This window comes from Pituophis catenifer, unplaced genomic scaffold (genome assembly GCF_029215685.1).
Source record: "Pituophis catenifer annectens isolate HBS135680 unplaced genomic scaffold, rPitCat1.0.hap2 SCAF_1, whole genome shotgun sequence".
NCBI classification, from domain to species: domain Eukaryota; kingdom Metazoa; phylum Chordata; class Lepidosauria; order Squamata; family Colubridae; genus Pituophis; species Pituophis catenifer.
The window spans coordinates 8162112-8182701 of record NW_027256881.1 but is presented as its reverse complement, the minus strand read 5'-3'; the positions used below and the strand labels follow the sequence as shown (position 1 = coordinate 8182701).

General features: G+C 43.4%; 1 protein-coding gene across 1 annotated transcript in view; it reads right to left on the bottom strand.

The window, feature by feature from the left end:
- The window catches only part of SGSM2 (small G protein signaling modulator 2), a 116514-nt gene that overhangs the window by 24333 nt on the left and 71591 nt on the right, over positions 1-20590 (bottom strand). The window contains exons 11-15 of the mRNA XM_070945499.1: positions 19929-20063; positions 13398-13548; positions 11817-11881; positions 3575-3720; positions 1282-1410 (exon numbers count right to left, since the gene is read on the bottom strand). Of these exons, the coding sequence (XP_070801600.1) occupies positions 1282-1410; positions 3575-3720; positions 11817-11881; positions 13398-13548; positions 19929-20063 (626 nt within the window). The remainder of the gene's footprint in view (positions 1-1281; positions 1411-3574; positions 3721-11816; positions 11882-13397; positions 13549-19928; positions 20064-20590) is intronic.

Genomic DNA, 20590 nt, shown 5'->3' with positions numbered 1-20590 from the left:
CAGAAACCCTAAAGCCGTGATGGCGAACCTATGGCATGCGTGCCACAGGTGGCACGTGGAGCCATATCGGTAGGCATACGAGCTCAGCGCTGGCACACTGATTTTCAGGCCTTCTGGGCCCACCAATCAGCAAACAGGCCATTTCCAGCCTCTGGAGGGCCTCCGGGGGGGTGGGGAAGGCCGTTTTCGCCCTCCCCAGGCTCCTAGAAAGGCTCTGGAGCTTGGGGAGAGTGAAAAACAGGTCTACCGGGCCCACTGTGCCATCACGTGCCAAAAGCGGGGGGAACATGGGGGGGTTGTGCGCACATGCGTGGGGGGGGCATAGAATTATGGGTGTCGGCACACACGTGCGCAACCCCCCGCGCTCCCCCCGCTTTTGGCACATGATGGCAAAAAGGTTAGCCATCACTGCCCTAAAGGTTGCATTGACCGTGTTTTCTAGTTCTCATGATGAAAATTCTAAGGCAGTGATGGCTAACCTTTTGGCTGTCGTGTGCCAAAAGTGGAGATCATGCGGGGGTTCGCGCATGCATGTGCCCATACCCATAATTCAATGTGCCCCACCCTCCGTACATGCACACGTGACCTCCCGCGCTACCCCCACTTTTGGCACGTGATGGCCCGGTGGGCCCAGTAGGCCTGTTTTCTGCCCTCCCCAGGCTCCAGAGTCTTTCTTGGAGCCTGGGGAGGGCAAAAACAGCCTTCCCTCCCCCACCCGGGAGGCCCTCCAGAGGCCGGAAACAGCCCATTTCACGACTTCAGCTGGGCCCGGAAGGCCCGAAAATTAGCTGGCCGGCACGCATACGCGCGCTGGAGCTGAGTAGGGCAACACTCGCATGCCCACAGATACAGCTCTGCGTGGCACCTGTGGCACCCGTGCCATAGGTTCGCCATTACGGGTCTAGGGGGACAGTCAACATTTCCACTTGTTTTGCTTTGCAAAATCCCAGCCAACAAACTTCGCAAAGCTCAGTATTTTCTTATTGCAACTGCAAATGGTTTTTCAGGGACATCGGGAAAAGTCATTCCCATCCTCTCATCCTTTTAACCAAAATGCTGGGCCTGAAGCTAGAATCTCTCTGTATATCGTATTCCTGAGCCTCCGGACAAATTGAATGATCATCTTCTAGAACAAGGGTCTCCAACCTTGGCAACTTTAAGACTTGTGGACTTCAACTCCCAGAACTCCCAGAAAGTTGAAGTCCACAAGTCTTAAAGTTGCCAAGGTTGGAGACCCCTGTTCTAGAACCCCCCTTGGAAATACTGAAGACAAACAAGTACCAGCTCCATTTCCTTCTTGCTCATGCCAAACTTGTAGTGTCCCAGCAAGAACGGCCACACCTCCTTTCGAATTTCATGTTGCACCCCACCGTAGTAGACTTGTCGGAGCAGCTCCAATTCCTTGTAATTCTAATATGAAAGGAAGTGAGATTGAGATTGAGACAGAGTAATTATGGGAAATTTAGCTAACACCTGCCAACTCAGAAGTGAAAAAACTCCTTTTTTTTTTATAGCTCAAGATAACTGATTCATTGTGGTAAAGACAGCTACTTGCTTAGATGGAGTTAGTTGTAAAATTAGGATTTGATCAAAACCAAAACTGTACAACAAATTTGGTCTGGTGGTTAAGGCACCCAGCTAGAAACCAGGAGACTGTGAGTTCTAGCCCCGTCTTAAGCATGAAAGCCACCTAGGTGACTTGGGCCAGTCACCAGGAGACTGTGAGTTCTAGTCCCATCTTATGGACTTTGGGCCAGGCACTCTCTCTCAAACAACCAACCTCACAAGTTTGTTGCTGTGGGTAAAATAGGAGGAGGAATGAGTATTGGGTACATTTGCATTCTTGTTACTTATAAAATAATAAAAATAGGATAAAAATCTAATACATAACTAAATAACATTGTAGTGGGAGACATTTCTATTTGTTATCCGGGACAGCCAGTCAAAACATCCTCCGTTTCTCCCCTCCCAGTGCTTAAAATTTAATAATTTAATTTAATATTTAAATTTATATACCACCCTTCTCCCGAAGGACTCAGGGTGGTGAACAGCCAGAAGTAAAAAACATCAAATACAAAATATAAAAACAATTTAAAATGAATTAAACAATTTGGCCCGACAGTTAAAATCCCCCATTAAAATCCAAAATTAGTTATATGCAGTGGACATTGTTAGTTTATAATTTCTTTCCCATAACTGTTGCCATTTATCTAAATCAATTGAATATCCAAATTTTTTTGCCCAGGCTATCACTGTTTCTTTTACTTGTTCTGCCTCTAATTTTATGCTCAATAAAAAATTGTAACATTTTTAAAATTAATTTATCCTCTGTTCCTGTGTGTTATCTTATCCAGCTCAGTCTTTTCTAAGTAAAAACCATGTAATTTAACATCCTTTTCATATCTTGTTTGTATTTGCATATACATATACCAATCGATTTCAATTCCCTGTTCTTCCAGTTCTTGTTTCCCTTTCAATTCCACAATGTCTGTTAGCAAATCCTTATATCTAACAATATTTCCAAAATTAAAGACATTTGGGTGAATTAAAGCTTCCGCTTACAATTAATTATATGGGCAGAGAGCAAGTCCCTCTCATCAAGAAGCTGACAAGTCCCCTCTTATGCATGGATTGTTCCATTTAGGGTCAAGAAAATGAGAACAAATTTGCAATCCAGAACTGGTTTGTTGCTGAAACATAATGTTGTGAATGATTCCTCTTAAGAATATAAGGAAATCCAAGCTGGGTCAAAAAAAGCTATATCCAATCTAGCGCACACAACGGTCAGCCAATGTCTCTAAAAATACGCATCGTTTGTTTACTTAAAATCCCTGGTCACCCAACGCCAAAGACCTCTACGATCCTCCGCTGTGTCGCTCTCCCCACAAACATTGTCCCGTGTTCAGAGATACAGTGCTACTGAACATGCAAGTTTCATTTGAGCCATTAAGGACAATAGCAGCTCTCATAAATGCGAGCCAGTTGCCGAGCTTCCAAGCCACAATCATTGGACTGGGGGGGATACCGCAATGATTGCAAGTGCAGGACAGTCCTTAATTATTTAGAAATGATGGGAAATATTTATAGCTCAGGTGGTAGATCAATCAATCAATCAGAATAGAGGAGGAAGGAGGTCTTTTAGTTCAGGCCCCTACTCAAGCAGGAGACCCTATACCAGTGTTTCTCAACCTTGGAAGCTTGAAGATGGGTGGACTTCAACTCCCAGAATCCCCCAGCCAGCGCTGCTGGCTGGGGGATTCTGGGAGTTGAAGTCCACCCATCTTCAAGCTACCAAGCTTGAGAAACACTGCCCTATATTATTTCAGACGTTGGTGGTAGCTTGTTCTCTGAGCTTCTTATTCAATTTCTGAACGTCTTGTCACTAGGCTAGGTAACATCATCCACTGAACTTCAACTAGCCCGCTGATGAAACGTTCGGAACCTGAACAACAAGCTCGGAGAACAAACCACTACCAACATTCATTATTTTTTCCAGCACCATCATAACTTCGAAGTGTCTCTAAACAAATAGTCAAAATCAAGGGCTGTCTATATTTAATCTACATAGCCTTGCCTTCTTATCCTTCTGGTACTTGCTCCAGACCTCTTTGGTCAGTCCCTCTGCAGCACTTGTGGGTTTATCTGGTGGGATGATGGAATGGTTCACCAATGCAGACAAGTGAGTTCGGACAGTGGACAAGTGACGGCAGTAAGCAAGCCCTGTGTGGGGAAAAGACAACACATTTAACAGGTCTGGTATTCATTGTTCAAACCAGCAGAGTATGATGGTATTTTCACAACTTATTGACCAACAGGAGGCACTGTATGTGCAGTCCTCAACTTATGACCACATTCAGGACCAGAGACACCTTTGCTAAATGAAGTGGTTGTTAAAGTTGTGGTGCCCAATTCTGCAACCTTTTGGTTGGGGTCATTAAGCAAATCACATGATTATTAATGAATCGGGTGACGGGAGCTGCATGGCGCTCCCACATAACACCTCTCCTGCGTGAGCTGCACTGGCTCCCAGTGGTCTTCTGGGTGTGCTTCAAGGTGTTGGTTATCACCTTTAAAGTGCTCCATGGCATAGGACCTAGATACCTTCGAGACCGTCTGCTGCCACCAACGACCTCCCACCGACCGGTGCGCTCTCACAGAGAGGGCCTCCTCAGGGTGCCATCGGCCAAGCAATACAGACTGGTGGCCCCCAGGGGGAGGGCCTTCTCTGTGGGGGCACCTGGTCTCTGGAATCAACTGCCCCCAGAGATACGAAGAATTCAAGACCTCGGTGCCTTCCGCCGTGCCCTGAAGACCTTCCTTTTTCAGCAAGCCGGGCTGGCTTAGTGCTTTTTAAATGTTTTTAATATGTTTTGTTACTGTTTTTTAACTTTGGGGCCAAATTTATATATATCTTTTTAAATTGTTTTTAATGTTTGTATCTGCGTTTTTTACTTTGGCTGTACACCGCCCTGAGCCCTTCAGGAGAAGGGCGGTCTATAAATTTGATAATAAATAAAAATAAATAAAAATCACATGTTTGTTAAGTTAATTCAGCTTCCCTCATTGATTTTACGTCTTGGAAGTCAACTGGAAAAGTTGCAAATGGCAATCGCATAATCACATATGATGGGACAACCATCACAAATACATGCCGCTTGGCAAACGTCTAAATTTTGACCATGTCATCATGGGGATGTTGTGAAAATCATAGCAATAGCAATAGACATGTACCACTTCATAGTGTTTTACAGCCCTCTCTAAGTGGTTTACAGAGTCAGTCTGGCCGAAGCCATCTTGGAGCTTCAGTGCTGCCACACTGGAGCCGAGGAATAGGGAGGGAGGATTAGAGATAGCTGGGGTTGTGTAGTCAAAATAAAATACTTTCTCTTGGGAACCAAGGACGTTCTCACACCTGGCCGGAGGAAGAAGGAGTGAAGTCACCAGACCAGTGGACACTGTGTTGATTGGGCCTTGTAACTGATTGTTTGGGGTTGAGGGAAAAACTTTTACTTTTAATTAGGTGAAAACCAAGGGGCCCTTCAGAGTTGGTTTTCACCCGATATGTGCCAATTTGATATTTCCAATAAAGCTATTCTTTGAGGAATCCATCTGCCTTGGACTTTTTGCTTGCGATGGATCTATTACTTGGAACCCTGACATCAGCATCTTGCCCCTAACAATCTAGATCCTCATTTTACCGACCTCAGAAGGATGGAAGGCTGAGTCAGCTTTGAGCTGGTCAGGATCGAACTTCTGGCAGTGGGCAAAGTCAATCTACTGCATTCTAATCACTGTGCCATCACGGCTCCTTAGTAGAGGATCATTGTAAGTCACTTTTGTAACTTCAAACAGTCACTAAATGAATGGTCATAAATTGAGGGCTTCTTGTATTCCTCTAACTCAGCGGTTCTCAACCTGGGGGTCGCGACCCCTTTGGGGGTCGAACGGCCATTTCCCAGGGGTCGCCAAAGCCCTCTCTCGCCCCCCCCGCCTTCACTCACCCTCTGCCTCTGCTGGATCGCCCGGTCACCGTTCGCTTACCCCGCCCACCCCCAATCTATTGCTGCCTCCGGAGTCCCAGCTGATGGCTAGAGGGAAAAAAACTTTAAATTCTTGCCGCGGGGCTTCAAAGAGCTAGCTGCAAAGAGGTAAATTCCTGGAGCAAGTTTTTTTCCCCCTAGCTATACTGAAAAGAGAAAGCGAAAGCAGGGTCTTAGCTGCAACGTGACAAAATGAGGCGGAGAGGTTTCTTTTTCTTTTTCCTCACCAAAAAAGGTAGGTACAAAACTGCAAACAATGGGAAATTTAGGGCAAGAGGAGGTTCAAGATTTTAAAACACAAAAGAAAAAAAGCTCTATTTAACTAGGGAATTGTAATAATTGAGATACTATTAATTGTATATTGTGTTGAAAGCAGAAATGGTTAAGTTATGGTTTGGAGGAATATATGGGGGAAATTATTTGGTTTATTATTATTGGTAAATATAATTAATTGATTTGTAAGAAATTGGATTGCATGGAAATAATTGGAATATTCATGTTCATATTGATTAATATACAAAAAAGATAGTTATATAACTAATTGATTTATATTAAAATGTTGAATTTGTATTAAACAACTGTATTACATAATTACATAATTACATAATTAACCAATGTGAGGATGGATATAAAAATAGATGACAATGGGAAGGGGTATAATATAGAATAGAAGGGAAAAATTGAATTTGATTAAGATTAGAGATGAGGATGAAGGGTAATATTGGTTTTTTTAAAAAATAGTTGAGGAATAAATATGGTAAAAAGGAAATATAGAAATTGTAAATTTAATTGAAATGACTAAATACTGTGTTGGAAGAAATATCCTTCTGGGTTCTGCTCCAAGTGGGGAAAAAGACACTGGAAACATGGAGACTGTTTGGAAAGATGTTTTAATAGTGGACAGGATCACATGGCTTGATGGGGCCCATTGTGTTAGTTTCTGTTGCTATTGTGTTGCAAATGTCCTTTGACAAAGGATTGACTTTCTGCCTCTGGCCCATTAACAAAGGGTGGAGGGCAGGAAGGTGGGAGCTGCTTTGTCTGTAAAATATGCTTCTCCATTTCTCATCCAAGGAAATATAATATTCTGCCTTTTTAATATTTCCCAAAATATTTCATTCTTCTAGGAAAGGGGTGGCTGCTAACCTCCTACAACTGTTTAAATTTGTGGACCGGCCAAATACTCTGTTCAAAGAAAATATGTTGTATGTTTGTATGTGTGTTTCTAATTATTGCTATTTATTCCTATTTGTTCTCTTTTATTCTTTAAAGTTTAACAATTCATTCTTTATCTTAATATCTTTATATTTGTTTGGGGTTGGCTTTCTTCCCTTTCATCTTTTTTATTGTACAGCAATCTTTCTCCTCAAACCTACCACCTTTGTCTTTTCTTTCTTACTTACTTTCTCTTCCCCCCCTCTTCTTCTTCTCCCTACTTCCTCTTTCTCCTTCTCCTCTCTTCCTCCCCCTCTTACCTTCACTTCTATTCTAATTTCCCTTCCCTTCCTTCATCCCTCTCTATTGCTGTATCCTTTTATGCATATGGACTACTCAGAGGGCTGAAAAAGTTATTTTTGACTGGTCCTCGCACTTTTGACCAGTCCTCGAACTTACGACTGTCCTCACATTTTACGTTTTTGCCCTATCTTGTCACCATGGTGAAGAGAAGCAGTTGTGAAATGAGTGACATGGTTGTTAAGAATGCTACAATGGGCATAAATGATGACCAGTCATAACTGCGAAGACCGGTCAAAAGTGCGAGGACCTGTCAGAAATCACATTTTTCAGCCCTCTGGGTAGTCCTTTTGTGCACAGGGACTACTCAGAGGGCTGAAAAAGTTATTTTTGACTGGTCCTCGCACTTTTGACCAGTCCTCGAATTTACGACTGTCCTCACATTTTACGTTTTTTGCCCTATCTTATACCATGTTGAAGAGAAGCAGTTGTGAAATGAGTGACATGGTTGTTAAGAATGCTGCACAGGCATAAATGTGAGGATGGTCATAAGTGTGAGGACCAGTCAAAAGTGCGAGGACCTGTCAGAAATGACTTTTTTTCAGCCCTCTGAGTAGTCCCTATACACATAGCCATGGCCACCCGGTCACATGACCAGCTAGCCATGCCCACTCAGTCACATGACCTCCAAGCCACGCCCACAAAATAAGCCACGCCTACAGAACTGGTAGTAAAAGAAATTTAGAACCCACCCCTGGTTGGGGGTCACCACAACATGAGGAACTGTATTAAAGGGTCGCGGCATTAGGAAGGTTGAGAACCACTGCTCTAACTGAAATTGTTCTAACTGAAATTCACCAGATGCCCTTAGCCACTGTCATCAAATTTAGATCTTACACAGTCCAACTTGCTTTCCCAGGAATTGCTCTGAGACAACAGCACATGTTTTGTGTGTTTTATAGCACACTCTATGAGTGGCCTGGCTGTCAGCAAGCTTGTAAAATATAATAAATGAACTTGGCTTAAAATAGCAGAATTCTGGTGGAAGGGAGGCCACCAGGGTTGGGATTACAGCACAGAATTTCCATTATTCTCAAGCTACACATTTTGGTTATCATATAAATATGGGCATATGGTTAAAAACGGAAGCTGATATAAATTTGCATTGTGTCAAAATGTTCAAGATAACTTTTATAAAATGAGGTAATGTTGGTATATGACATCAGTTAAATTGTCAAAAACAGATAAAGAAATAGCAAATTATCAGGTTCGCCTGATTTCCCAGTTGCGCCCCTTTCTGGATCGGGACGCCTTGCGCACAGTCACTCACGCCCTCGTCACTTCCCATCTGGACTATTGTAACGCTCTCTACATGGGGCTCCCCTTGAGGACCACCCGGAGGCTCCAACTGGTCCAGAATGCGGCCACGCAAGTAATAATGGGGGCGACCTGTTGCTCCCATGTAACACCCCTTTTGCGTGAGCTGCACTGGCTCCCAGTGGTCTTCCGGGTGCGCTTCAAGGGGTTGGTTACCATCTTTAAAGCGCTCCATGGCTTAGGACCTGGCTATCTAAAAGACCGCATTCTGCCACTGATTGCCTCCCACCGACCGGTACGCTCACACAGAGAGGGCCTCCTCAGGGTGCCGTCAGCCAAACAATGTGGACTGGCGACCCCCAGGGGGAGAGTCTTCTCTGTGGGGACCCCTGCCCTCTGGAATTAATTACCCCCGGACATACGAAGGATCCCCGACCTCCGCGCCTCCCGTCGTGCAGTGAAGACCCTGTTATTCCAGCAAGCTGCTCTGATGGGATAAATGATTTTAATTTGGTTTTAATGGAGTTTTAAAATTGGTTTTAAAATGAGAGTTTTAAATTCGGCCTATGATTTAATTATTTTACTGCTTTTAAATTCTATTGTTGTACATAGTTTTTATTATGGCTGTTCACCGCCCTGAGTCCTTCGGGAGAAGGACGGTATATAAATTAAATAAAATAAATAAATAAATAAAAATAAATAAAATAAACCAGTGTTGGAAGAGGGAAAATTTTATCCTACATGGTGGATTTCTGAAAAAAAACAAAGAAATTTTGGGTGCAAACTTGCACAACGATGCAAAGGATACTGCAGATTACTATTACAATGAAACTGGAATTTTTATTGGATTTTATGAATGATGAAGTGGAAAAGATATATGGGAAACTAATATTGTAGATGGTACTGTAACTGCGGCAAAATTACTGCACGCACAAAGATAAAAGAATTCGGAAATACCCACAGTAGAAAATTGGATTATAAAACTGATGGAGAGTAAAAGCAAATCTGACTAGTTTAGTCAAGGAAGAAATATAAAGACTTTTTTTAAAAAGACAGGAAGTCTTCTATGGACTTTTTGTTGAAAAGACTGAACTGATGATTAAAACAATCAAAGAGGAAAGGGGAAAGAATAAGATGACAATTACTCAATAAAAAGGGCAGAAATCATAAGTTTTCTTTCTATTTTGTTCTTATTTTTTATTTTTTTCTTAATCTTTTAATTTTGTATACTTTTATTCTATTGAAAAATTCCAACGTTTTAAAAAAATGTTTTGATCGTTACCAATATGAAGATTATTTCCTATGGCCTACAGACCAGGAATTTTTTATTGAAATCCTAAGCAAATTCAAAACAATTCATTCAAACATCATAACGCCGATCAAGTTCAAATCTATCATCTTCTCAAATACAGACTTCCCTCTTGACCATAAAAAGCACACAAAATGGCTGTTAAGTGTGTGGCCTACAGTTTGGTTTTTACCCAGTCTGGTTCCATTCAGATGCAATTGAAGGCCAATAAATACATAGTCCTTTAGGTGCAAAATCCCATGCTCTTGGGCCTGTTCAGAGCTGTGCTTTTTTCAACCTGGCCACCCAGCAATAACGCTGGCTGGGACTGATGAAGCTCCAGTGTTATTTGAAGGACCATCTTTTCCCATTACATCTACCTGACCCACCAGAGTGGGGAGACCTAATACTGTGTTTCTCCGAAAACACGACCCACCCCAATAATAAGCCCAGCCACAATTTTTTTGGGGGTGGGCCTAATATTACCCCTACCATGAAAATAAGCCCAGGGGGATGGGGGTGGCCAGCATGAGTGGCGGTGTGGGCGCAGGAGGGGGGCAACTGTGTGGCTGCAGCCTGCTGGGCCCTTGGGCAGTGCAAATACCGCTTTTGCCCTTCGCTTTCTGGGCGCAGCACTTCTACTTGTTGGGTCGCTTCCCTGAAGCTGGCAGCTCTGTGGCGAGCTGTGTTGCTTTTTCTCTCTTTTGGGGAGGCTCACGGGAAGCTTTTTGGAGGGGGGTTTTCCTGCCTGCCATCCTTCCCTCAGTCTATGCTGATCTTGAGGAATGGATGACAGGCAGGAAAAAACCCCTTCCCATTTTCCTCCTGTTCGCCAAAAAGCCTCCATTCCGAATGCTGAAGGTTCGGAATGGAGGCGACAGTACGTCCACAGACCATCCAGCTCACCGAGTCTAACCTGCTGCATCTCAAAAAAAGTAAGACCACCTCAAAAACAAGCCCAAGTGCTTATTTTCAAATCTAAAAGAAAATAAGACTCAGTCACTCGGTATGTTACAGGTCCCATTTATTAAGGAGGTCCATCTAATGGGACCAAGAAGAACCGTATTTTTCGCAGTATAAGACACACCTTTTCCCCCCCAAAAAAGAGGGTGAAAATCTGGGTGGGTCTTATACTCCGAATGTAGCCCTGCCCAGCCTCTGAAATGGAGGTTTCGGAGGCTGAAAAAAGCCTCTGAAACGGAGCTTCAGAAAAACAGCCTCTGAAACGGAGGTTTCAGAGGCTGAAAAAGCAAGGTGCAGAGCTCACAACCAACGACCCTGTTGCTAAAATTCACCTCTGGGAACAGCTGATTGGGGGTATTCCGGGAGGCTGATCTACCCGCCAATCAGCTTTTTTCTTATTTTCCTCCCCAAAAACTAAGGTGCGCCTTATACTTCGGTGCGTCTTATAGTCTGAAAAATACGGTACCTTCTGTATGGTGGCTCCCTCCCCATGGAACATCATCCCTGTAAAGATAAGATTGGCCCCCATCTTTATACTCTTTCCAAGGGCCATGAAGACCTGATTTTGCCAGCAGGCCTGGTGACCCCAAGGTGATACAGAGAACATCAAGTGATTGATTTGATTCTTGCCACCATGGGGGTGGAGGTTTATTGGATTTTGTATTTTACTTCTTAAGCCATCCAGAATCATTGTGAGTGAATTGGACGGTCATATAATTTTTTTTCATCAATAAAAATGGCACACTCAAATACAGAGGTGTCCATGTGAGGAAGGGGAGGATTAAAATTAGCAAGATGGTGGACAGAGCACTGAGATACAAACCCTTGCCTGTTTTCCATGTGTGTTCGATGTCAACACACATAATAAAAAGGATGGAGTTGGTCTTGGGTTGCTGTCAGCTGCAAGCAATCGAGATCCCCACATGTAGGATTCAAGTCAACTACTTCATTATATCTAGCCTATTATACAGGAATCTTCCCAGAATGCCAGCCTTCGCCTGGGAACAGATAGATAAGGTTCTATAGAGCTTAAGGGATATCAGTTCTGGATCACTTGCAGCTATGCAGGATTCAAGGCTAATTCTGCCCTTGAGGCCTCCTCCAACACTTGAGGCATTTCTCAACCTCTGCTCTGTCCACGAACTTCCTCATTTTGAGCCCTTCTATAGAAGTTTTTGCCTGGATGGCACCAGGTGTGGTAGGCAGTTAAGTTTGATGCCCAGCTGGGATCCAGCCTCACCAACAGAACTTACATCCATAGAAAGCTCTGGAAACAATTTGCCTCTTCATACTTTCACACAACAGTTTTAGAGGGGTTCTGTTAGGAAAAAAAGCAACATTCAGAATACATACATCAAAGACTTATTCTACCAACAACTGTCTTTGCTCCGCATTTCTCATCCTCCCCCCCCAAAGGTCTTTAAAATGTTATAATAGGGATTATTCTGCAGTATTTTCACAATGGTTCCACAAGCAGAGATGGGCTAATCACCTCACAGCGTAATTACAATGAGAATTCCATAGTCCATTCGAATCTAGGGTCTCCTACTGTTAACCTGACATTTTAGTCACTAGTTCTCATTGTCCTCTCCCCTGGCCAAGTGCCCATCATACACCCAACCAAGAACTAATTCTAGAATTAGAATTAGAAAGGAGCAATTAGGCCATGAAGTCTAACCCTGTTTAATGCACAAATCCACATTACAGCTTCTCCTGCAAAGGGCTGTTTAGCTTCCACTTAAATACATCTAATGAAAGACATTCCCCCTATGCCCCCATTATTTTAGTATGTACTATCAAACAACTCCCACTCTTAGGACACATGATATTGCTGACATTCAGTTGATAGTCAGCAATTATTTTAAGGTCTTTGAATTAAATTAAAGCAAGGGTAGCTTTCGTCGTGGCTTTTTAAAAAAAGGAAAACCTCCTTTGAGTTGAGCACAATTTTTTAGCAAGCATGCTAAGCAACAATACAAAACCAGCTTGTCATTTCCAGAATGTCAATCAATTTCCTAGCCTGCTATTGCCCTGGTGCTATCGCATGCAAGAATTAACCAGACCTGGCTCTTCTTAGTTTCTCAGCTTAGACCAGTATTTCTCAACCTCAGCCCCTTCAAGATCTGTGGACTTCAACTCCCCAAATTCCACAGCCAGCATGCAGGCTGAAGCTTTCTGGGAGTTGAAGTCCACACATCTTAAAGAGGCTAAGATTAAGGTACACTGGCTTAGACAATGTCACTTGCAAAAGGACAGATTTTAAGAAGTCAACTCAAACCCACTCCCCAAATTTGCACGCTCAATTTTAAAATATGACAAAAGAAAGCCAGTTTGGTGCAGTGGTTAAGGCGCTGGCCTAGAAACCAGGAGACTGTGAGTTCTAGTCCCACTTTAGGATGAAAATCAGCTGGGTGGCTTTGAGCCACTCATTCTCTCTCAGCCCAACCCACCTCACAGAGTTGATGTTGTGGAGAAAATAGGATGAGGTAATAGTATTATATATGTTCACCTCCTTGGGGTTATTTATAAAAATAATGAAGGGAGGATAAAAATATTCAAATAAATAAATAATAAAGTCCTAATAATCTTCTTGATCCCAGTGACAGTAGCTACTTTTCTTCTGTCAGGAATGGCTCAGAATTCTTCAAGATTCATTCAAGGGGCTTGAAAAGAGATTCTAAAGTAGGGGTCTCCAACCTCGGCAACTTTAAGACTTGTGGACTTCAACTTCGAGAATTCCTCAGCCAGTTTTGCTGAGGAATTCTGGGAGTTGAAGTCCACAAGTCTTAAAGTTGCCAAGGTTGGAGACCCCTGTTCTAAAGAGTTTACTTCACCTGTCATGGATACAAGTGCAGCAGCTGGGCAGATTGTAAGGAGAGCCATCCGTGGAGCACGAGAGACATAAGGAACCTTGATTGTAGTGGTCCAGCTGCCACGAAAAGAAGCCGGCACCATATCCTTGCATCTCAGTGATGTCATTAATATCTAGGCAAAAGAGGAAGGGAGGGAGGGACAAAGATTAAATCTTGCACCAAGTTTCTTGGTTTTTTTCTTGGACTGGAGCACATCATGCTTTGCTGAGCTACGTGTGGACAAGAAAGAAAAGGACATACTGTGCAAAATTTTCCAACATATTCCCCATATACAATGATATTTATTTATTAAATTTCTACACAGCCCATCTCACTCCCCTAAGAGACTATGGGCAATTTACAACAACAATTTTATTTCCAGCTTAATATCACCTTTCAGGGTGAGGGCAACCAAAGTAGATTCGTTGCAAAATATTACTTTGGTTTTTTTTTTTTTTTAAAAATGGATTTCTTAATCCCAAAGGTGCTTTTCAAAAAGGGAACTGGACTTTCTCGATTGTTTCCTTGAAGACATTTCGCTTCTCATCCAAGAAGCTTTTTCAGTTCTTCAGTTCTGAAGAAGCTTCTCGGATGAGAAGCAAAACAGCTTCAAGGAAAAACAAAGTTTAGTTTGCTTCTTGAAAAAAAGCACTTTTGGGACAACCATGACCTGAACAACTGAGAATCTCCACAGACTGGATTTCTTAACTTTTTTTTTTTTTAACAAAAGAAAACTATACAAAACCCAGATTATGCTTTTTTTTTTTACATAAATGCCTGGCCTTCAGCTCATCCACAATGCCTGTTAACGCAAACGATTCAGCCAGAAAAAGGCCAGCTAAATAAAACCATGCAAGCAAATGATTTTGCTTTGTTTTTACAACAGCATATTCAAAACCGTGGCGGAACAGAAAATAATAAAAAGGGGGGAAACGGCACCATGCCAAGCATGCATTCTTGCGGCTAATACCGGAGCTTAATTTTAGGGGGAACGGTGAGATGTTAGGGAAAGAGGGATGGGTAACACAGAGTCAACTGATGTCAGATTGTTCATAGCAAAAGAGAGGTGCAGGGAGCGGGCAACCGTTGTTAGCGTGATTAAAAAACTTTTCAACAAAAATAAGATCAAGCCGTAAAAGCAAATCATGAAAGAGAGCAAAAACAAAAGCAAGCAAACGACCAAGTGCTCTTCACCTTTAATTCTTCAGGAACGAGCTGAACAAGCCAGTATTTATGGCAACATCTCCTACAGTCAATCATAAAGAGATGGGAGAGTTTTCCCCCCCCTCCTCCCACTTTTCTCTTCCATTTGGTAAGAAAAGATCTTGGAATCATTAATAATTGTTATTAAGAAAAGAATAAACACTGTCCTTTTAAGGTGAACCCCACAGACCCTAAGAATTCAGATGAAAGGTACCTGAATTAGTGAAGAATTAGAGTGAACAGCATCTTCAGAATGAGCTTAAAGGTTTTGGTTTGCGGCGATGGATCTCTGCCAAATGTTTAGACACATGCAAAAGGTTAAAGAAATTGCAAGGGACTCAAAAGCAAAATGAAGAGCACACCAGGTACAACAGTATTGTCATTAAGCACATCAGGGTCTGCACCCATCCGAAATCTCAATGCTCAGTGTTTGAGAGGGGCTTCCTGTGTAGATAAGGGGGTACCATATTTTTCGGAGTATAAGACGCACTTCCCCGCACCCCTTAAAAGAGGCTGAAAATTTGGGTGCGTCTTATACTCCTAATGTAGTCCTGCCCACCCTTTGGCCCCCACCCTTCAGCCATCACGCGTCCTCTTCCTGGCTGCAGACATTGCCACAGACAATGGCTTGTGTTTTTGGGCTCCGTGCCTTGCTTTTTCAGCCTCCAAACACTCCGTTTGAGAGGCGTTCAAGGCTGCAGTGATTGCCAAAGCACATCGCCACCGATTGCTGCCTCCACGCATTTTTGGCCTCTGCGCATCGCGTTTTCGGCCTCCGGACGCCCCATTTTTGATCTCTGTGCGTTGCGCTTTCGGGCAGTGATCAGTGGCGATGTGCTTTGGCGATCCCCGCAGCCTTGAATGCCTCTCAAACGGAGCGTTTGGAGGCTGAAAATGTGAGGTGCGGAGCCCAAAAATGCAATAAATATGTACGCTTTCACAACCAGCAAACTCATGTGCTGAAGCTGACCAAGCTAAGGACGCTAGCCAGATGAATACCTGGTAGGCAGAGGCAGTATTTTATTTTCTTATTTTCCTCCCCAAAAACTAAGGTGTGTCTTATACTCTGAAAAATACGGTATGCGACCTCTTATTTATTTCCAAGGAATTGTAATAACCAAAGGAGAAAAACAACAGTCTGCCTAGTTCAGAACATTTATTCCCAGGTGACCCTCAATCAAGATGGCATTGAAAAGCACCATGGTCCTCCTGCTCCCCAGAAACAGGGAATGGGGTGGCTTCTTCCTCCATTGCTGGAGTCCATGCAAAGCCTCGTGGCTGTGAATCGTGGATATTAATGTGCCTAATCCCCTTTTCAACTGGTTCGTGTATGTCATGCTCATCCTGTCTTATGGCAGAGAATTCCATAGATTAAATTACCTGTCCCAGATCTCTCCGCATAATATACGGTAGTTCCAAATGGACAATCTTGGGATGGAGATTTGTGATGCAGAGAATTCCTTCACATCAAATCCTATACAGTAGTGGCCAAAATTGTGGAAACCTTTTGGGAAAAGTGTATTTTCTAAAACTAACTAATAACACCACTTTTTTTCTTTTTTTGGAGTAGTACCATAAAATTATATATCAATGGAAAGATAATTTAATTAAGAACGTAATGCAATAACTTTTATGAAGGATTTACTATTGGAATAGCAGATACAGTATAGAGAAGAAAAGTGAAACATGTAGAAAAAGTGAGATATATAAAAATGATCACCATAGAAAAAATGAGATATACAAAAATTATCACCATGTGAGTTAATACTTAGTTGGGTAACCTTTAGCATGAATGACGGCCTTACAACGTCTTCCCATGGAGTGAATCAAGTCTTTTAGTTCTGCAGCTGTTATAATGTGAAACCAAGATTGAATGATTGCTTCTATTAACTGGGTTTTATTGCTGGGTCGCTTCTGACTAACAAGTTTATTTAGTCGGCTCAATAGATTTTCAATTGGGTTAAGGTCTGGGCTATTCCCAGGCTATTCCAGCAGTGGAATAGGATTATCTTGGAACTCCAAAAAAAAAAAAAAAAGTGGTGTTATTAGCCATCAAACCTCAAAAATACACTTTTCCCAAAAGGTTTCCACAATTTTGGCCACTACTGTAATTTTACATGCCCCAATCACACCCCCTGCTATGTTACCATGGGAATTAAATTCATAGCGACTTCCCCACTTCATAATTCCATTGGTCTCTTTCTGGAACTTTCCTTGCTCAAGAGGGTTCTTTTTGGAGGTGGTGGTTAACTAGAAACATCTTGGATGTTCGAACTACATACCTATAAGGGAATTATTTTATCGGCAAAGAAAGCCAAGGTTTGGGGGCTCTTTTCTTTTGGGATGAGTAGGGAGCTGCTTGAACTGAGCTCTCAGGTAGTCCTATGGCCAAGATTCCTGGTTTTGGATAAACTCTTCAGAGCAGTTGGCCTGAGAGAGTTTTATACCCAAAGGGGACTTGATCTAAGAAATATTTTTCTACATCAAATTGAGGAGAATTCTTTTTTTTTTTTATTTGATTTATATGCCGCCCTTCTCCGAAGACTCAGGGCGGCTTACAATGTGTTAAGCAATAGCCTTCATACTTTTGTATATTTATACAAAGTCAGCTTATTGCCCCCACAATCTGGGTCCTCATTTTACCTACCTTAGAAAGGATGGAAGGCTGAGTCAACCTTGAGCCTGGTGAGATTTGAACTTGCAGTAATTGCAGGCAGCTGATGTTAATAACAGTGCTTTAGTCTGCTGCGCTACCAGGGCTCATTGGCACAGCATTCATTGGCACAGCACAAGCACAGAAGATTCTCCATTAAGCCATCAGGTTAGATAGGCCTCATAAGTCAAACTAGACTCTCAAGATAACTCAGAGAGCATCAAGGACTCCACTATCCTAAGATAGAATCAGTAATATAAAGCAGGGGTCTCCACCCTTGGCAACTTTAAGACTGGTGGACTTCAACTCCCAGAATTCTGGGAGTTGAAGTCCACAAGTCTTAAAGTTGCCAAGGGTGGAGACTCCTGATATAAAGTATTAACGAATAGCTCCTCAGCCTAATATAACCATTTCCAAATGTGTCGTCTGATTTTTATTAAATTTTAGAAAGGTTTTTAAGTTACCCCTTATTTACTATAGTGGGGGACAGCAACAGATATGGATTGCCCTATTCCAGTGATGGCTAACCTTTTTTTCCTCGGGTGCCAAAACCGTGTGTGTGCGCGCGACCGTGTGCCCACATCCATAATGCAATCCCCCCGTGCGCCCCTGTGCGTGCGTGTGCGACCCCACCCTGCGCTCCCCTGTGCATGTGCGTGCGACCCCCTGCACCCCGTTTTGGGCCTAGCAGGCCTCCCTGAAGCCTCCTGGGACCAAAAAAGGGGCACGGGGGGACATGCCGCATGCATGTACGACTCCCCCGCCCCCCACGCATGCGCGTGCATCTTCTGCATACATGGCAGAGACCCGAAAATCAGCTGGACGGCAGGAGGCGCATGCACATGTGCGATGGAACTGACCTAGGACGACAGCTTGCGTGCCGCAGAGATGGCTCTGTGTGCCATCTGTGGCACGCATGCCATAGGTTTGCCATCACGGCCCTATTCTCTCTAACAAGACTTTCAAAGCTGCTAATGTTAATAGAGCCTTGGTGGCACAGTGGACTAAAGTGCTGTTAAAGTAGCACTTAGCTGCCAGCTGCCTGCAATTACTGCGAGTTCAAATCTCACCAGGCTCAAGGTTGACTCAGCCTTCCATCCTTCCGAGGTAGGTAAAATGAGGACCTGGATTGTAGGGGCAATAAGCTGACTTTGTATAAATATACAAAAGTATGAAGGCTATTGCTTAACGCATTGTAAGCCACCCTGAGTCTCCGGAGAAGGGCGGCATATAAATCGAACCAATAAATAAATAAATAAATAAATAATGGAATCTGTGATGCAACTTGTTAAACGCCTAAAGTCCTGGGAAGTGGGAATTATGGAACTATCTTTAAATAACTAAATATTTTTTTAAAAAAAATAAATAAACAAGATGCATCGCATGAATTAACTCCAACTTAGGTTCAAATCAACTTTCTCCGTTCTCTCTCCCCCTCCACAGAAATTAGGTGTCAATTTGCACTAATCTCAGCTATCGTGGCCTTTGTCCATGCTGGCAGTGGCTTATGGGAATCAGAGCACTGAGAGGGTAAGAAAGGCTTAAGTAAGTAAAAGAAAGGAGAAGGAACTAGCAATTGGTTCTCATGGAATGAAGAAACATACAGCATAGAATCATAGAGCTGGAATGGACTCTCAAGGTCTTCTAATCCAACCCCTGCTCAAGGCAGGAGACCTTAACAGAATATAACAGAATAACAAAGTTGGAAGAGACCTTTGGAGTTATTTCAGTCCAACCCCATGCTCAAGCAGGAGACCCTATACCCGTGATGGCGAATCTGTGGCACGCAGCACCCCCTCTGTGGGGAGCCATCGCCCCAGTTCACCTCTGCCGCGCATGGGTGTACGCATCCTACCAGCCAGCTGGTCTTCAGGTCTCTGCCGCGCATGCGCGGGTGGCGGGGGACATGCAGGGGCCCCGCGCGCATGTGTGGGGGAATGGGCATGTGTGGGAGGGGCGCGTACATGCAGGGGTTGCATGCGGTTGAGCACGTGTGCATGCGCAGGGTGTGTGTGCGGGGCCCGTGCGCACATGTGCTGGGGGTGGGGCACATGCAGGGAGGCACATTGCATTTTGGGGGTTCAGACGTGCTTTGGGCACTCGGTCCAGAAAAGGTTAGCCATCACTGCCCTATGCCATTCCAGACAAGTGGCTGTCTGGTCTCCAGTGATGGAGCACCCACAACGTCTGAAGCAAGCATCAAATGGTTGTCCAGTCTATTTTTGCAAACATCCAGTAATGGAGCATTCACAACTCCAGGAGGCATGGATCGTTCTCACCATCAGAAAATTTTTCCTTATTTCTAGTTTGGACCTCTCTTTAACAAGCTTCCACCCATCGCTCCTAGTCCTGCCCTCTGGTGCTTTGGAGAATAAGTCAACCCCCTCTTCTCTGTGACAGCCCCTCAAGTCCTGGAAGGCAGTTATCATGTGTGTCCCCCCACCATCCTTCTCTTCGATAGGCTGGAAAGAAAGACAATGTTTTCTTCTCTCCCTCTTTCCACGCAGTTGCTTTCCCTGACTCATAAGGGTGCCCCAGCAGTGGGCTGTCATTGCAGTAATGCCAACACTGTTGTACATTGAGTAGGCAGGTGTTGCTCCAGAGCCAGTGGGAGAAATGAAGTGAGTTGGGAGGGCAGGGAGCAGAAGGATAAAAACCTTTCATCCTTTTAGAATCTGTGAGGTTCCGATTGCAGATCATGGATAGCATTGCGTGCAGCTTGTCTTCCTCCTCCTCGTCATCGTCGACGGAGGCAGAGCGGCTGGCAGCTAAGTGGTGGTAGTTAATAGTTACTGCTCAAAAAAATAGTGAAAGAGGAGCATAAGAAAACAAAACGAGCGCCAGGATTGACAATCAAGTCTTAAAAGGACATGTGGTCCTCCCCTCCTTTAGGGGTCAGCATATAATTTCATTTTCATGGATTTGCGGAACTTTTAATCTCCAACCAACGTCTTCTCTACCCAACCCTGAGTTTGTATCTCTCTCATCCAAACCCTGGTGCACAACAGGTGATGTTTGCGTAAGGTGTTAGATAGTAGATTACTCACTCAAACTTGCATGTAATCCACCAGATTCTGCTCATAAAATCCTTACCTTTTCCTCCATGGAAGGCCATTTCAGGGGCACATATAACAACACACACAACCCTAGACTAAGATTAAGAAAGCCAAATTTCCATGTTCAGATAAGACATTATTCCTATGAATCATTATACAGTTTATTAACCGTATCTTGGCTTAAAATGTGGGCTAGCTTCATTCAACAGTCTAAAATAATGGCTTGATTCTACATCATGATGATCCACAATTGACCTAGCTCT